At 40.7% G+C, this 20,150-nt stretch overlaps 1 protein-coding gene across 3 annotated transcripts in view; it reads right to left on the reverse strand.

Moving 5' to 3' along the window:
• Positions 1-19,658, reverse strand: part of LOC135525719 (sprouty-related, EVH1 domain-containing protein 1-like) — an 88,649-nt gene extending 68,991 nt beyond the window's left edge. Inside the window, exons 1-2 of one of the 3 annotated variants that reach the window (XM_064953516.1) lie at positions 19,292-19,658; positions 19,011-19,062 (exon numbers count right to left, since the gene is read on the reverse strand). In XM_064953516.1, the coding sequence (XP_064809588.1) occupies positions 19,011-19,039 (29 nt within the window). In that variant the 5' untranslated portion in view covers positions 19,040-19,062; positions 19,292-19,658. Of the gene's footprint in view, positions 1-17,557; positions 17,636-19,010 lie in introns of all 3 variants that reach the window. The other 2 variants (XM_064953517.1, XM_064953515.1) reach the window with 2 other exon arrangements.
• Positions 19,659-20,150: the final 492 nt, after the last annotated feature.

The following is a 20,150-nucleotide window of genomic DNA, read 5'->3' on the forward strand; positions in this document are numbered from 1 at the left end:
CAGTCTTAAATTTAGTTTTTGATTTCGGTTTTGTACACTAGCTTCAAACAGCTGAAAATACAATATTTTGGGTTATTGAAAGGATATTTCACAGTGGTTTAGATGGTACAATGATTCTCTACACAGATTGTTTTCTCATACTGAAATTAGGCAAACTATTAGAATGTTTTCAGGACCCTTGACAGATCTTCATTGTAAAGGGTTTAAACACTGTTTCCCATGCTTGTTCAATGAACCATAAACAATTAATGAACATGCACCTGTGGAACAGTCGTTAAGACACTAAAAGCGTACAGACAGTAGGCAATTAAGGTCACAGTTATGAAAACTTAGGACACTAAAGAGGCCTTTCTACGGACTCTGAAAAACACCAAAAGAAAGATGCCCAGGGTCCTGCTCATCTGCGTGAACTCTGCCTTAGGCATGCTGCAAGGAGGCATGAGGACTGCAATGTGGCCAGGGCAATAAATTGCAATGTCTGTACTGTGACAGGACGGACAGCTGATCGTCCTCGCAGTGGCAGACCAAGTGTAACAACACCTGCACAGGATCGGTACATCCGAACATCACACCTGTGGAACAGGTACAGGATGGCAACAACAACTGCCTGAGTTACACCAGGAACGCACAATCACTCCATCAGTGCTCAGAATGTCTGGGCTTGTAGGCCTGTTGTAAGGCAGGTCCTCACTAGACACCACCGGCAACAGCCTCACCTATGGGAACAAACCCACCGTCACTGGACCAGACAGGACTGGCAAAAGGTGCTCTTCACTGACGAGTTGCGGTTTTACATTTGGCACTATGCATTGGGGCAGGTACTGTTCTCCTGGCATCCGCTGAATTTGATAAATTGACTTGTTGGAAAGGTGGTATCCTATGACGGTGCCACATTGAAAGTCACTGAGCTCTTCAGTAAGGCCATTCTAATGCCAATGTTTGTCAATGTAAATTGCATGGCTGTGTGCTCGATTTTATACACCTGTCAGCAATGGGTGTGTCTGACATAGCCAAATCCTCTACTTTGGAGGAGCGTCCACATACTTTTGTATATATAGTGTACTTATGTCATTGTTAAAGATATTGAGATAGGCCTACTGACTTGATTAGTGTCAACAATGGAGTAGTCAACTGCTTCTTTCTGTGTAGCAAAGCCCATGTTTAACACCTGCTTCATTCTTCAAAACATTCTCGTAGGTCTATTCACGGGCGCCTGACTTTGTGCACCCCCACTTTTATACAATTTGGCGGGGGGGCTGGGGGTACTCCCCATAAATGTTTTGTTTTAACCATTTTCCTTGATTTCTATATTGTTTCTCAACAGGGAATCCATGCTTACTTTACAGATATTTTTTCATTAGGTTAAGAAAATAAACCAAACTGAAAGAGTCGACTAGTTTTAGTTTGTCACGATATATTAGATTGAAAAGGGTAGACTAGAATACTAATCTACCAACTTCCCTCAAAGTCCCACCCACAGTGATTGATTGACAGGTCTGAAACCCTACCATGTGACTCACAAACATCCTTGAGTGACAGGCCAAACTGTTAAAGGGATAGTTGACCAAAATAACATACTGGTTTCCTTACCCTAAGTGTACACAGCAGCAGAGCCCAAAAAAACACGTAATTTGAAGACCAAACATAATTGTGGTAATTCATACCTTGCGGTAAAGTCACTAAAGTAGTTCATAACTTAGCTGTGTATTTCAGATGGAATTATGGGTGTTAGAATGTACCAGAGGTCACCAAAAGAGCTCATTCTGGAATTGTTTTTTCCTCAGAGGGCATGCCTCCCAGACCCCCACCGCCCAGAACTACCTGGCTGGCTACTTTTTCCTATTTGGCTGGCAACTCCATGTACTTGCGGAAAACACTGCTAAACCAGCTCAACTTCCACAAACTAGGCTATACATTACACACACACCACCACAGTACAAGCCACCCAAACACACAGCAGGAACAGCAACATAAAGGGCTGTAGGCTAGGACTGTACTTGAGAGCACGTGCTGGCCAGGCCTGCACCCAGAGGGCCTGGCTGCTTCAGTGTGTGGTGGCGAAGGGGGATCCTGGGACAACCATTTCCTGGCCTAACAAAGTGGCCGTTTGTCTGTGGCCCTGGACCGTGGCTCACAGAGCTCCAGCATGCCATCATGCTCTGCTTCTGCCTCAGCCCCTGGGCTTCCCAGCCCCTGGGGGGACAGGAGGAGGAGGAGGCCTGAAAGTAAGACAGAAGTGGGACGATGTGGCCTGAGCCCTGGGTGATCGCCAAGTCACCCTCGCCTCCTTCCCATCCGCCCTCCCTCCCCTCCCACCCATCACCCTCCATGGCTGCCTCTCTACACAATGGCTGCTTCTCTGCTGAAATTTCACGTTATTGGATCCCAGGCCTGGAGTTTTGTGCTCTCACAATGTCCAGGCAATGGAGCATGCTGCAGGAGAGACACACTCTGCAAGCTAAAGGCTGGAAAACCATTCCTCTTTTCATTAGCATTAGAAAAGGGGAGAGACATCACCACCACTCCCCCTTGTAACTAAAGGGGAGGCAGGCCGTCAAGCCCCAGCAGCCCACTTTGGGATTAAGATTTAGAATTAAAGAAGTCAATCGGAAAATAAACACAAGCTCCTTATCCCAATCTGATTCTTTAGATTATCCTTCCGCAGAGTGGGAAAGGAACCGCAAGCAGAGAAAACATTTAGAGAACTTATTTTTGTTCACTAGCATGGACTCATTTTTTTATGTCTGAATCATCTGGATACCTCCTTCCATGCAAACTGAGCAACTGCATCAAGGACGAACATATCTTCACATTTCCAAAAGGACATTGGCTACTGTTTAAATGTTTTACAAATACACAACAGGCATGTAGACCCAAAACAAAACACCAACACAACCCTTTGGATGCTGGACAGAATGACAGAACCCAACCATGGAATTGAACAATTTTAGTCATTTAGCAGACGCCCTTATCGAGAGCGACTTAAGTCCATAGTTTCATTCTGGTCCCCCGTGGGAATCGAACCCACAACCATGGCGTTGCAAGTGCCATGCTCTAAAGGGTTCTATGTACAGCAAGTATTAGGGTAGTTAACGATGAACCCAGCTATCCTGAAATTCAACATGCCTTCCGTACAAGAGCAAATCTACCCAACAAGAGGTCTATAAATAGGCTACATATCCTAGCCTATATAGAAGTGTAACAAAGACTGAGAGACTGGTTGAAGAACAACCTTTGTTAAGCTCTAATCACAGAAAACAGGTAGAAAATGGAAAAAAGAAACTAAGAACTAATTTATGTTGACTAAAGTTAAAGTACATTCTCAAGGAGGTTTTGAAAAAAACAAAACAGAATAGACGTATTACTGTAATGTAGGCCTAAAACTGGGCTTGCAAAGGGTCAGAAAATGTCCGGTAAAATTACGGAATTTTTCCATGTGAAGTTTATCCCAGTTTCTGTGGGATATAAGGCAATTCTAGGTCTTGTGGCATATTTTGTTAAAACTATCCCCAATTCAATGGAATTGCAACCCTCCGCATGCACAGTGCATTCTTCAATCACATGTACAGCTGATTCTCAAGATCTTGCACACTAATGAGATGCTACTGAGTCCACACTACTACACTGTCTGAGCCAAGTACTACATGCTTTCTGGTCAATTTTGTTTACAATACTGGTTGGGGTCAATATATTTTATATGACATACATGATTTCTTTTTAACTAGAAGATAGTAGCGTACAGGAAAGTGTGTTTAAATCATTTCTACCTTGTTAATCGTTTCTGCTAGTTAGTTTTTGCTACCATGTGTGTTTTAGCTTGCTTGAGCCAGCTAACTGAGGAGTGTTAATTCACCTGTTTCTATACAGTGCCTTGCGAAAGTATTCGGCCCCCTTGAACTTTGCGAGCTTTTGCCACATTTCAGGCTTCAAACATATTTTTTTGTGAAGAATCAACAACAAGTGGGACACAATCATGATGTGGAACAACATTTAATGGATATTTCAAACTTTTTTAACAAATCAAAAACTGAAAAATTGGGCGTGCAAAATTATTTGAAACCTGTTGAAACCTGTTTGAAACCTGAAATGTGGCAAAAGGTCGCAAAGTTCAAGGGGGCCGAATACTTTCGCAAGGCACTGTACATGTTTCATTTTAAAACATTTATCATACAAAAGGAGGAGTTGTTTAATCTAACTGCTTAACTATTTATCTATACATGGAATTGTATTTGATGTTTTTTTACTCCTTTAAAAAAATCTTTACAGGAAAATGCCACAGGCACTATCTGATGTGTGGAGGCATTTCACTGCACCTAATGTAGAAGGAAAAGCTGTGTACATTTGCAAATACTGTGCCAAAATCATGTGTGAAGAATGCAGCAGAATTCTGATTTTGATTGGCAGAATCATCTGGCCAATTGCATAAAGTTCCTTGAGCGCTCACAACAAGCAACCTCTGACAAAAGTCCCTATACTTCTAATTGAGGTGAAAATTATGAATCTGACGATATGGACAGCCCCATCAAGAGGACCCTCCTGCATGATGTATTTTGGGAGAGAGTGGTAAGCAGCCTGAAACCTATAGCAGTAGCCATTGCACTGATTGTGGGAGACAATGCCATATTGTTTGATGTTTAGACTGCTTTCAGATGTAAGAGAAGAAATCTGTACTGCCCTGCCCACTTCACTGTTGCTCCAAGCAGAGGAAACTGCAGTTCTGAAATACATCAAAAGGCGTGAAGACTTCTGCCTGAAGCCCATACACGCCGCAGCGTGCATTTTGGACCGCAAGTATGCTGGCAAGAGCATCCTGTCCAGTGCAGAGAGCAACAAGGCATCACTACTGTGTCTTGCCACCTTGGCCTGGATGAGGGAAAGGTTCTTGGCAGTCTGGAAAAGTACACTTCCATGCAAGGGCTTTGGGATGGAAATGCAATATGGCAGTGGAAGGGACTTTGTGGATCTGAGGCTTTTTCCCGTGTCCTCCATCGTCCTCCAAATCCCACCAACATCTGCCGCCTCCGAGCGCAACTGGTCCTTATTTGGGAACACACACACACACACTAAACAGGCTGACCAATACAAGGGTTGAAACATTGGTGGCCATCTGGGAAATATCAGGATTTTTTTAGCCTGACAACATGCCATCCTCAACAAGGTAGTACAGAGACAGTGAAGATGAGGCCTCAGTCTGATGTTCAAGAGGTGGACATTGAGGAAGTCCAGGGAAAAGACATGGAAGCCTGAGAGAAAGACAGTCCAGAAACTAAAGCTTTGGTTATCATATTACAGATGTATACTCAGCATAAAAAGAACATGTCCCTTTTTCAGGACCCTTTCTTTCAAAGGCAATTTGTAAAAATCTAAATAACATCATCGATCTTCACTGTAAAGGGTTTAAGCATGCTGCAAGGAGGCATGATAACTGCAGATGTGGCCAGGGCAATAAATTGCAATGTCTGTACTGTGAGACGCCTAAGACAGCGCTACAGGGAGAAAGGACGGACAGCTGATCATCCTTGCAGTGGCAGGTCACGTGTAACAACACTTGCACAGGATCGGTACATCCGAACATCACACCTGCGGGACAGGTACAGGATGGGGACAACTGCCCGAGTTACATCAGGAACGCACAATTACTCCATGAGTGCTCCGACTGTCCGCAATAGGCAGAGCGAGGCTGGACTGAGGGCTTGTAGGCCTGTTGTAAGGCAGATCCTCACCAGACATCACCGGCAACAACGTCGCCTATGGGAAGAAACCCACCGTCGCTGGACCAGACAGGACTGACAAAAAGTGCTCTTCACTGACGAGTCACAGTTTTGTCTTATCAGGGGTGATGGTCGGATTCACGTTTATCGTCGAAGGAATGAGCGTTACACTGAGGCCTGTACTCTGGTGCGGGATCAATTTGAAGGGAGGGTCCGTCATGGTCTGGGGTAGTGTGTCACTGCTAGAGGTCGACCGATTAATCGGAATGGCCGATTAATTAGGGCCGATTTCAAGTTTTCATAACAATCGGAAATCGGTATTTTTGGGCGCCGATTTCTGATTATTATTTTTATGATTATTATTTTTATTCCTTTTTTTAACTAGGCAAGTCAGTTAAGAACACATTCTTATTTCCAATGACGGCCTAGGAACTGTGGGTTAACTGCCTTGTTCAGGGGCAGAACGACAGATCTTCACCTTGTCAGCTCAAGGGTTTCAATCTTGCAACCGCACAGTTAACTAGTCCAACGCTCTAACCATTGCACTCCACGAGTAGCCTGCCTGTTACATGAATGCAGTAGAAGCCAAGGTAAATTGCTAGCTAGCATTAAACTCATCTTATAAAAAACAATCAATCATAATCACTAGTCATAACTACTAATCCAGTTTAGCAGGCAATATTAACCAGGTGAAATGGTCATTTCTCTTGCGTTCACTGCATGCAGAGTCAGGGTATATGCAACAGTTTTGGCTGCCTGGCTCATTGCGAACTAATTTGCCAGAATTTTACATAATTATGGCATACATTGAAGTGCAATGTAACAAGAATATTTAGAGACTTAGGGATGCCAACCGTTAGATAAAATACCGAACAGTTCTGTATTTCACTGAAATAAACATTTTGTTTTCGAAATGATCGTTTCCGGATTTGAACATATTAATGACCAAAGGATCGTATTTCTGTGTGTTATTATGTTATAATTAAGTCTGATTTGATAGAGCAGTCTGACTGAGTAGCAGCAGACCCGTAATCATTCATTCAAACAGCACTTTTGTGCGTTTTGCCAGCAGCTCTTCGCAAGCACCGTGCTGTTTATGACTTCAAGCCTATCAGCCTAATGGCTGGTGTAACCAATGTGAACTGGCTAGCTAGTTAGCTGGGTGTGCGCTAATACTGTTTCAAACGTCACTCGCTTTTAGATTTGGAGTAGTTATTCCCCTTGTGCTGCAAGGGCCGCGGCTTTTGTGGAGCGATGGGTAACGGTGCTTCGAGTGTGGTTGTTGTTGATGAGTTCCTGATTAGAGCCCAGGTAGGGCGAGGAGAGGGACGGAAGCTATACTATTACACTGGCAATACTAAAGTGCCTATAAGAACATCCAATAGTCAAAGGTATATGAAATACAAATGGTATAGAGAGAAATAGTCCTATAAATACTATATTAACTACAACCTAAAACCTCTTACCTTGGAATATTGAAGTCTCATGTTAAAAGGAACCACCAGCTTTCATATGTTCTCATGTTTTGAGCAAGGAACTGAAACTTTAGCTTTCTTACATGGCACATATTGCACTTTTACTTTCTTTGCCAACACTTTGTTTTTGCATTATTTAAACCAAATTGAACAGGTTTCATTTTTTATTTGAGGCTAAATTGATTTTATTGATGTTTTATATTAAGTTAAAGTGTTCGTTGTAATTGTCATTATTACAAATAAAGAAATAAATTAAAAATTACACACACACACACACACACACACACATATATATATATACATATACGTGTATATGTATGTATATGTATATGTATATGTATATATATATATATATATATATATATATATATATATATATATATATATATATATATATATATATATATATATATATATATATATATATACATACACACACACACATATATACACATATATATATACACACACATATACATACATACACACACACACATACATATATATACATACGTAAGTGTTAATTCAGTATTGTTGTAATTGTCATTATTACAAATAAATAAATAAGCCGATTAATCGGTATCGGCTTTTTTGGTCCCCCAATAATTGGACCTCTAGTCACAGCATCATCGGACTGAGTTGTTGTCATTGCAGGCAATGTCAACGCTGTGTGTTACCGGGAAGACATCCTCCTCCCTCATGTGGTACCCTTCCTGCATTCTCATCCTAACATGACAATGCCACCAGCCATACTGCTCGTTCTGTGCGCGATTTCTTGCAGGACAGGAATGTCAGTGTTCTGCCATGTCCTGCAAAGAGCCCGGATCTCAAGCCCATTGAGCCCGTCTGGGACCTGTTGGATCGGATGGTGAGGGCTAGGGCCATTCCCCCCCGAAATATTTGGGAACTTGCAGGTGCCTTGGTGGAGGAGTGGGGTAACATATCACAGCAAGAACTGGCAAATCTGGTGCAGTCCATGAGGAGGAGACGCACTGCAGTACTTAATGCAGCTGGTGGCCACACCAGATACTGACTGTCACTGTCACTTTTGATTTTGATCCCCCCCTTTGTTCAGGGACACATTATGCCATTTCTGTTAGTCACATGTCTGTGGAACTTGTTCAGTTTCTGTCTTATTTGTTGAATCTTATGTTCATACAAATATGAACATAAGCTTGTAAGTAAGCATTTCACGTTAAGGTCTACACCTGTTGTATTCGGTGTATGTGAAAATAAAATTTGATTTGAACTTGACAGAGCTTGAATTGTAAAAATGTGTAAATATTGTACAATCCAGGTGTGCAAAGTTTAGAGACTTACCCAGAAAGACTCACACCTGTAAATGTGATTCTAACGTGTATTGACTTAGGGGTGTGAATACTTATAATTTTCAACACACTTGCATAATTTAATAAAAATAAACATGTTTTCACTTCATCATTATGGGGTAGTGTGTGTAGATGGGTGAGTAAATAACGATTTAATCCATTTTGAATTCAGGCTGAAACTAAATGGAAAAAGTCTAGGGCTAAGAATACTTTCTGAAGGCACTGTATACATTGCATTCTGGAAATACTCAGACCCCTTGACTTTTTTCACATTGTTACATTACAGCCGTATTAGAAAATGGATTAAAAGAAAAAAATCCCTAATCAATCTACACATAATACCCCATAATGACATAGTGTTGAAACAGGTTTTTCAAAATGTTTGCACATTTATTTAAGAAAAAAAAAACACTTTATTTATACAAGTATTCAGACGCTTTGCTATGAGACTCAAAATTGAACTCCAATGCATCCGGTTTCCATTGGTCATCCTTGAGATGTTTCCACAACTTGGAGTGCACCTGTAGTAAATTCAATTTAGGCACACACAGGTCTATATAAAAAAAGGTCCCACAGTTGACAGTGCATGTCAGAGCAAAAAACAAAGGAATTTAAGGAATTGTCCAAAGAGCTCAGAGACAGGATAGTGTGGAGTCACAAATCTGGGGAAGGGTACCAAAAAAATGTCTGCAGCATTGAAGGTCCCCAAGAACACAGTGGCCTCCATCATTCTTAAATTGAAGAAGTTTGGAAGCACCAAGACTCTTCCTAGAGCTGAACGCCCGACCAAACTGGACAAACGGTGGAGAAGGGCCTTAGTCAGGGAGGTGATCAAGAACCCGATGGTCACTTTCACAGAGCTCTAGAGTTCCTCTGTGGAGATGGGAGAACCTTACAGAAGGACAACAATCTCTGCAGCACTCCACCAATCAGGTCTTTATGGTAGAGTGGCCAGACAGAAGCCACTCCTCAGTAAAAAGGCACATGACATCCCACTTGGAGTTTGCCAAAAGGCATGGGGTATTGTGTGTAGATTGATGAGGAAATTTTAGAAAAAGGCTGTAACGTAACACAATGTGGAAAATGTCAAGGGGTCTCAATACTTTCCGAATGCACTGTATCCCATGTAATGACTTGCATTACATGATAAAACAAAGCCTGGTTAGTTGAGGTAGTTATCTTAAATTGTAATATAATCTAACTGAACAAAAATATAAATGCAACATGTAAAGTGTTGGTCCCATGTTTCATGAGCTGAAATAAAAGATCCCATAAACACAAAATGAATAAAATTGTGCACAAATTTCCTCACATCCCTTTTACTGAGCATTTCACCTTTGCCAAGATAATCCATCCACCTGACAGGTGTGGCATATCAAGAAGGTGATTAAACAGCATGATCATTACACAGGTTCACCTTGTAATGGGGACAATAAAAAATGCCACTCTAAAATGTGCAATTTTGTCACACAACACAGTGCCACAGATGTCTCAAGATGAGGGAGAATGCAATTGGCATGCTGACTGCTTGAATGTCCACCAGAGCTGTTGCCAGAGTATAGAATGTTAATTTCTCTACTATAAGATGCTTCCAATGCTGTTTTGGAGAATTTGGCAATATGTGCGGTTGTGAGGCCAATTTGGACACCACGTTTAACTACGCCAGCCCAGGCTCTCCACATCCGGCTTCTTCACCTGCGGGATCGTCTGAGACCAGCCACCTGACAGCTGGGTCTTGACCTGACTGCAGTTTGGCGTCGTAACGGACTTCTGTGTTATTGTCTGACTCCTGTAATTTGAGTTTGCAAATGGGAAAATAAACCCTTTTAAAATGGTCTGCACATACGTGTGAATTGGTGTATCATTTTGTATTATTGAAGTACTGTAGGTCTAATGGTTAAGATGAGAAGATGCCCGCATAGCATTCTGTAAGATTTACAATACTAGAGGTGGGCAGAGAGAACATATTGTCGCTGAAGCCACGGCAAGTGTAGCTAATGTGAACACCGGTGCTGGTAACTAGTAAATCTGAATGGGCACTAAAGCACCATGTCAAGCTACTCCAGCAATGTTTCTGTAACAATGATTTTATGCCTCACACCAATGCTAACCAACCTCATTACACGTTTGGGCCTGTAACACCAACGACAATGTTCTGGGTGCCCCAGCACCAGTGTACTGAAATAAATCAAAAGAATCCCATATGTGTATCAAAAGCCCCAAAACATCAAAGCACAACATATTGAGATGATCATAATTAAAACAGCAAGCATTTGGCAAATTAAAACCTTGCACTCACCATTACAGAAAAAGAGGAATGGCAAATTTGGACTGCTACAGCGTCTACGGGCGGCTTTGATGTGAAAGTAGTCTTTGGAGACCCTGCTTCTAATTGCAATAGTTAGTGCAGAATCTCAGATTTAAGACTGGGGAGTGCTAGGAACGGGTACTAGGACAAGGCTGAGAAGAAGCGAGACCTCATTACAAGGAATGCACCATGCTGTAAAGAAGCCATCATCCATCCACCATGGTTGTTAACAATCACAGAAATGGCACATTAGTATGCTGTAAACTATCCCTGTACTCCACACTGTTGTTAAAGCATCACAACCACAGCATAATATTGAAAAATATTCACATTGTGGCGAGTTGTAAAGAAACCATCAAACTAGACTACTGTACTGCCCATTACAATCTAGCCTGCTGTGAAGAACAACTGCGTTGAAAAATGTTCTAGCTAGAAGACCTTGTGAGAAACCCTTCACACGTGTAGGCTACACATTGGAGAAGTGGCTTCTCATAGAAAGTCAGGTTCAATTTATAAAAATGGCTAATAAGATGACTCAGCAGATGAGCATCAATTTCCCTATAATAGGCTACATACCCGGTCAAACGTTTGGTTCATAAAATATTACTTCTATAAAATTAAGTTACGTTTGCTTCAATCCCCTCATCTAGCCTATAGCTACTTGTATTTTATAGACACAAACTAGAAAAGCATGTACACATGCGAATACACTCACAGGCCCCAACTCCTTCCTGTTTTCAAAGAGTTTGGAAACTCAATCAAAAGACAAGGTTTTGGATTTACATCTGTACCCTTTTATGTCAGTGGTCTTGCAGGAAAGAACCATCTTGCCTCAGCTGCAGCAGCTCCCAGCAAAGCCTTCATGCAGCAGCAGCACAACTGAAAACAATACCTAAAATTCAGACGTTTTACTGCTCAAAGAATTTCGTAGAAGCATTGCGATATGGCCAAGGCACACCAGAGAGCTCCTTGAAAAAAAGACATCACTATATATCTGGTGACAAAAAGAAACGGGGAGGATTTTTTAGCCTGGTCTAATACGACACAGCATAGCCTAGCATTTTCAAAGGTAAATGGGCATTGCATACGCATTATCATTTTGTCTTGATTGGTGAGACAGTCAACTAAAATGGGTACAGTGCTGTTTTAAATAATTAAATATTACTATCCAAATACACTGATGATATTTACTAGTTCAGGTCCGCTCCTAAAATACTTAAGACGAAATGAGAATTACAATAGGGAAGTTGCTCGGGTTTAAAATACACAGAATCGTAACTCTGGCCATGGGAAGAGAAGAGCCAGAACAGACTACTTTCCTACTGTACAGGGCCTGCTCAGTTACACAGTAACACTGTCAGTAACACATCATCCCATTCATCCAGACAGGTTTATAGAGAAGTATTGTCATTCAAACAATACAACACCATGTAACAGAAAAGCAAACTATAAATAGCCTGTACAGCCTGTAACTGCTCATCCTCCATTAGGCTTGGTACATGTAAAATCCCATCGAGAATAACAAAATGCTGATGTGTGCATTAAACATTTTATACAGTCTGACCTAAACTATTTGCAGGACAGACATCTCAGCTCATAAAGTTATACTAGTAACTCAAAAAAGCAACTCAGTTGGCTGCAAGCACAAGACAAATATTAGACAGATCCAAGAGGGGATTCTCTGCTGTTACCAAACAATTATTTATTTTGGAAGAAGCTAACCACTTAGCTAACTAGCTACTAAATTAGCAAACCAAATCCACAACTGCAGAGCATTTAGAACATTTTAGACATCCTTAGCATGCTAGTACTGGAAGCCTATGGGCAATGCTAGTAGGCATTGGCTCATGAAACTCCCTTCATACTGGACACAGAAACATAAAAAAAATGGTATCCACAAGTTCATCTTACTCTGGGGAAGTAGATAAAGGGCATCATAGCCAAAATCCCAAAGTGTCCCTATAATAGTTAAGTTATCTAGCTGGCAAACACTTAGTTGTGAATTCCATACGGTAACTAGATCACCTGCCTCGTGCTGCACAACAGTGAGTGACTCACAAGGCCACGGTCTCTTGTAGTTGTGTGCTTGTAAACAAACACCATATGACTGGGGACTACTGGTAAACTTCATAATGAAACATTTTGTGACAGGTGAAATGAAAAATGCGTTCGTCTTTCTCTCTTAACATATTGCACCGGTTGACAGCATGTATTTACTTAAAAAGTAGATACAAATATTAAAATGTATTTAAACAACTTCAAAATAAATAGTTAACGATAGAGAAACTATCCCGTGGCCATTTTCAAATACCCCGGTATATATGGTATACTGCCCAAGCCTATCCGCCATAGCTAATTATCATATGTTAAGAATAGGTAAAGAACAAAAGGAGAAATTATGACGTTGCGGCAGGAAAAATACATTTTCTGACATTTGGCAAAAGATATATCTTGAGATAAGTGGGAGCAAGAATCAGTGATCGTTTGACAACCTACTAGGCCAGCCTGCTGATATAGTTAGAAAAGAACAACGCGCTCTGACCCAATCCAAAGTCAGGATGTTAGCCTATGTAAGACCAAAACTTCCTTTGTACATTTTATTTGCACAGATGACAAGTTCCAATTCAATCAATACAGAGCAGTGGCCAGAAACTATCGAAAGGCTAATTCCCAAAAATAATACAGAAGCAAAACTACAGACAACTCTGAGGACCTCTAAAGCCTTTGACTACCCACTTCACACTCGGCTTGGGCGGAATACCATATATGCCGTATACCGGGGCCACGAGATGGTTTTCCAATAACATCAAAACTATTTGTAGTTTCCATAAATTGGAAAATGTGTTGCTACTTTGGAAGTTAATACCTGCAGTCAACTTGTGCAATACATTGAGAGATTAAGCATATTGCTTTCTTCCCTTCAGTCACATTATGAAGCTTACCCTAGTTCCCCAAAACAGTTGAGCCAGACACGTGTTCGTTGTAAAGAGCACAACGGGAGAAGGCATTCTATGTACATTCAATACAAAAGTTGTATATAGAGTACAAGTCAGAAGTTTGGACACCTACTCATTCAAGGGTCTTTATTTTGACTATTTTCTACATTGTAGAATAAAAGACATCAAAACAACAAAATAACAAATATGGAATCATGTAGAACCAAAAAAGTGTTACAAACCAAAATATATTTTATATTCTTCAAAAGTAGCCACCCTTTGCCTTGATGACAGCTTTGCACATGCTTGTCATTCTCTCAACCAGTTTCATGAGGAATGCTTTTCCAACAATCTTGAAGGAGTTCCCACATATGCTGAGCAGTTGTTGGCTACTTTTCAATCACTCTGGGGTCCAACTCATCCCAAACCATTTCAATTGGGTTGAGGTTGGGTCATTGTGCATGCCAGGTCATCTGATGCAGCTCTCCATCACTCTCCTTGGTCAAATAGCCCTTACACAGCCTGGCGATTTGTTTTTCATCAGGACAATGACCCAACACATGATAATCTCACTAAGTGCCAACCAGATGGGATGGAGTATTGCCACTGAACGATGTGGTAGCCAGGCATTGAATTCTAAATAAAAGCAACAGTGTTACAGTCAAAGCACTCCCAAACCATCACACCTCCTCCTCCATGCTTCACGGTGGGAACCACACGTGCAGATATCATCCGTTCACCTACTCTGTGTCTCACAAAGACACGGCGGTTGGAACCAAAAATCTTACATTTGGACTCAGACCAAAGGACAATGTCCATTGCTTGTGTTTCTTGGCCCAAGCAAATCTCTTCTTCTCATTGGTGTCCTTTAGTAGTGTTTTCTTTAGAGCTATCTTCTATATACCACCCCTACCTTATTACAACAAAACTGATTGGCTCAAAAGCATTAAGGAAAGAAATTCCACAAACTTTTAACAAGGCACTCCTGTTAATTGAAATGCATCCCAATTGACTACCTCATGAAGCTGGTTGAGCGAATGCCAAAGTGTTCAAAGCTGTCATCAAGGCAAAGGGTGGCTACATTGAAGAATCTCAAATATATTTTGATTGAACACTTTTTTGGTTACTACATGATTCCATATATGTTATTTCATAGTTTTGATGTCTTCACTATTATTCTACAATGTAGAAAATAGTTTAAAAATAAAGAAAAACCCTTCAATGAGTAGGTGTGTCCAAACTTCTGACTGGTACTGTATATCGAAATGTCTGTTGTGCGGCGAACAAGGCAATGAAGTAAGTTACACTTGTACGCAATTCACTACTAAATGTTTGCCATCAGATATCTTACAGCGTCTTTCTGCCGTGTTCGAGAAGTCAAAGTTCTGTACAGCTGCCTGTGCTTCCTACTAGCGTTTTTCCCCCCTTCCTACATTCTTCTGTCTTCTGCTCATTGCTCTTCCTTCAGAAAAGCATGCATCACAACTTTGTTCATTCACACAATTTCTCTCATTCACTTGTAAATGTCCACACTCACTGTAAATGACATTCAGTAGCTACTAGCTATGCTTGTATAACTTTATGAGCTGGATTTGCTCATCTTTTCAATTAGTTTGTTAGTTTTCGCTCGTTAGCATTTAGCTAAAGGCATTTTAGCAATGTAACAGACGCTCTTATCTGGAGCGACTTACTTTTTTTGTAGAGGCTCAATGGGCACTTTTAGCACCCCCTTGTGTGCTATTCCAGTAATACCGTAAATCCCAGGATGGTGTGAAAATCTGGATACCACCCAAGCCTACTTCACACTAATTGGTATTTGAAACTCAGGCCTAGGAGGAGTGTGTAATCCAAGGCTACATTCAGGCTTCAAAACTACAGGTGTGGCGCATTTCCAGGAGGATTTACCCTAGTGTTTTACAGAAGGCTCAGACTATTTTCCAGAACCAGCAACCTTTTGGTTACAGGCCCAACACGAACCGCTAGGCTACCCGCCGCCCTAAAACAATGGCTGCCCACTAATGTGGGGGTAAGTCTTGGTGGAAAAGCACCAGTTGTGTTATATAGGCTATTCATTTCCCCCCATTAGACTGCATCACCCGAAACACTAGCCTAAAGAGATTAACAAAATGTAGCCTACTAAACATTATTTCACAGAGTTCCACAGCACATAACTTGAGCAATTACCACCACCATAAACGACTAGCCGAAGAAGCTATGCTCTGTCGGAAAGGCACAATACTCACATTCAATCAGATATTGTTTGAGGGAATTCTTTTGGGAGAAGCCTGTCAGAGGAATGGAGCGAGGGGCAGAACAGGCCCCCAGGTGATAAGATCGTGACAGCCCACATTGACAGAAATGCTGAACTGTCAAATCAATCACACAGATAGGAAGAAGGAGTCCAAGAGGAATCACCTGACTGGCAAACTAGACTAAACAGAAAATCAATCCAAAACCATTAGGCTAACCCTACTTATTTATTAATGACCTTACCAATGCCAGACATAAAATATGTAATTATTTCCCTGTGCTTCTTACTAGCAGTTTTTCCCCTCCCCTCTGCTCTGTACACTTGCTGCTCTTCCTTCAGGAAGGCATGCATCACAACTTTATTCATTAATTTGCAGTTTCTCTCACTCACTTTCACTTGTAAAATGTCCACACTCACTGAAAATGACATTCGGTAGCTACTACCTATGCTTGTATAACTTTGTAGTTTGTATTTAGCCAACAGTATGTGGCGGCAGGGTAGCCTAGTGGTTAGAGCGTTGGTCTTGTAACCGGAAGGTTGCAAGTTCAAACCCCTGAGCTGACATGGTACAAATCTGTCGTTCTGCCCCTGAACAGGCAGTTCCTAGGCCATCATTGAAAATAAGAATTTGTTCTTAACTGACTTGCCTGGTTAAATAAAGGTAAAAGAGTCTGATTTTGCTATTTCGTTATCATTTTGGCCTTTATTAGCCCACCCTTGTTTACTATGCATGTCATAGCTTAAATCCCTGGATGGCAGAAGAACCTTATTAAAGACTACTTCTAAGCTCCCCCGTAAGGATATGTCTCTTATAGTCCCAGACAGACACACCCTGGTTCTTCTCCTTTCTCTGTGTGATTATTTTTGGAGGACTACGCTACCTTCTTCGACCACACACACACACACACAGAGTAGGCCATGTTAGGCCTAGCCCTTCCTCTTTTCAGTGTATCATGCAGACTGGATATTTAACATGGTGGTATGCATTTCACGTTCACAGCAAAAAAATATTTTAATAACCTGTACGAGTGCATCTTCACGTGTGAATGAGTAGCACACACATTCAACCACATTTTATTAATCACACAGCTTTGTGATCATTTGATGAAGCAACAAGCTGTAATGAATGATATATTACTATGCCCGTGATGCTAACAGAGAAGTGTCCAGAAACTCCCAACAAGACGACAATGTAACCTACTGTGCATCCCATTGTATTCACACACGACTCACAACAATATGTGGTTTAATGATTGTCCTTGGCTACTCATTGACATGGTTAACTTTAATGCTGTTGTGAGGAGAAACTGGAAGATACACATTGCAATGGCTCTGTCATATGCTTTACAAGTACAAAACCTGATAGACCTTAATATTTGATTACTTTAGTGTAGCTCAAATGTGTCAAATTGGCATCCAGTGACATTAAAACATCTTGCTTCTTTGTGTGTTCTTTGTCATCCAATGCGTACATTATGTACAACAGCTGCTAGACTGAACGTAAATTCCAGCCAGCATAAATATAAAAATGGATCAGGTGGGGCTTACTGTTCTTTTCCCACCATCTTCCTTGATCTTCAATTGCATCATATGTTGGCCATCTTATGTGTTGTGCTGCTGCAGTCACTAGGAAGAACAAACGCAAAGCACCATACATCATGGTCCTTGCTTATGTAATATATTGAATATGAAACAACAATATGCCTACATTGCCTAGTTCAAGGACAGCGTTATTTTTCCCCCACTTTAAATCAATCAACCTGTTGTGTGCGAGCATGGGCGTCTTTCAGACACATACACGATGGAAATGTCAGCATAGGAACAGATTTCAACCATCTAGAATAAATAAATAAAATATGGATGCCAGTTTTGAGCGCATCAGAAGAACGCAATAAGAGCAAATCATCTTTGCATGATTTATTTGTTTTCAAATGAATGGATGTCTGTCATGTCTACATCCAGATTAAGCTCATCCCAAATCTTTGTGTGATCGCCAGTGAGTTGCGAGACACTGTACTGTACAGCGTACTGTGAATGGGCACCCAGGTACTCTTTATGAATGGAAGGGGTCACGTGATCGCAGCACCTCCCGAGCAGATATTTCTCACTGACTGTCAACAAGCCACGCAAGAGATCAGCCCATTAAAAGAATACGGATTTACAGCGACACAAAGGACCATATGTCAATTCACATAAATGTTGCTTTCCGGGCGTAGCCCAGTCACATTTTGAACGCAATACGTCCATTTAAAAGAAAAAAATTATGAATGGAGATTGTGATATGCAAATGAGTGCTATTGAGAAAAAAATATGGCGTCTTCTACTTTGGTAGCAACCAGTTTACAGCCACATTTCCATTGAAAAAAAAAATGATTCGAGTGAATATACATTTTTAAAACCTCTACATTAACTAACAGAGTAACCTGCTATCAAATGTCAAGAAAACACTATTGTATAATATTGATTCTTACGACAATATAATTTTAGAGTAGGTACAGTAAGCATATAAATCTTAAATCATACGCTTAAACACAACATCTAGCCACAGTGATTGTAATAAATTACGATTTAGTCACACATACAATCTGAAATATCAATAGATATTATTCAATTGCAGTCCAATTATATAGGTATTTTTCAAAGACATCCTTGATGAAACAACTATCATATATATTGCATCCATTTTCTATACAGTCGTCAAAAGTACATTTAGCATCTGCCGTTGCCATAATATAATAAGACGGTTTTATTTCTATTGCATCAAGTTCCAAAACACGTTGTTGTGATCATGAAAAACAAACCAAACAAAATAAATGGATGTATATGTATTACTGAAAATAGTAACCTCATTAAAATAGGAGTTCTCAAAATGGTATTTGTAGAACCAAGGATCATGTGGAACAGAGTAATTTAGAATCGTGCAAATCGTTGCAGTGACGATTCGATACATGAAGGCAGAATTATCATCGCGTTCTAGAATGTGGGATAAAAATGTACTCACTCGTTTGGATTTGTTGAATCTTCGCTCATTTTTTCTCACGGGGATCCAAATCCTGGAAATAGCATCGAGGACGCAGTGACGGCGGGGAAATAAACCGCAAATATCACCATTTTCTTTCGCATAAAATCACTAGATATTGTATAAAAGTTAATTGTCTTACAATGGTGCATGCATAACTGAGCTCTTTTAGGAAAACCAAGTAGCCTAGCTAATTGTGTAACTCAATTGCGAGGAGTGACAACCGATTATTAATTTTATTTTCCCTGGAAGTAAAATCCAACCTCAACAAAATGCACATCTTCGTCATCCTCTTCGGTAAAACGAAATCCAATGCGTTCAGATGCTAAAAAGTGTACAAAATAAAACCGACATTTGGCACTTTATTAGTGGCTAGTTATCGAGCATTCCCCTCTCCAACTTCAGGTCCAGGACAACACTTAAAAAGCGCTGGTTGGTCCGTCAGTGTGTCGGTGTACGTTGAATTATAGCCTCCACAGTTAGAAAAATGGACAACATAATTTATATTAAGAAATTGACATACAAAAGGCAAATACAGTGAGTTACATTTTCCCGAAGAAGTTGTTGGACATCTGCTTTAATCGAACTCCATTTTCAACTCGAGCAATGAACATCGGAAAACTGGGCGGAAGCGTCGACCACCAGTTCTACAATGAAATCCTTCCGCATGGCTGCAAAAAAATACATATGATATGTCAAAGGATTCTCAACTATAAATTCTAGTGCTTACATCAATCCTAAACATATGTGAGAAACATTTGATAAAATATGCCTGTGTCATTAGGCATATATTCGGATTATTTATATCCAAAATTGACCTAAAGTAGTCCCTGCACTTCCCAACAGAAGTTTCCCTTCAGTCACGCAGTGATACAGAAAAAAGGAAGCGTCTGTGTGATAGCACGAAAAATAAAAAATAATCTGTGAGAAGGATTGTGTGTGTGATACCACCATCAATAAACTATAATGTGTAGATTATGGTGGTGTTGGTTGCATTTCGCGCCTTTGGCGTCACAGAAAACAACTGCTTCTCATACTGGAAGACTAGTGCTATAAAATGGAGGAGATTGTATAGACATATGAGCCGAATACATGGGGCAGCACGTGGAATTACATCAGATT

This window comes from Oncorhynchus masou, chromosome 32, assembly GCF_036934945.1.
Source record: "Oncorhynchus masou masou isolate Uvic2021 chromosome 32, UVic_Omas_1.1, whole genome shotgun sequence".
NCBI classification, from domain to species: Eukaryota; Metazoa; Chordata; class Actinopteri; order Salmoniformes; family Salmonidae; genus Oncorhynchus; species Oncorhynchus masou.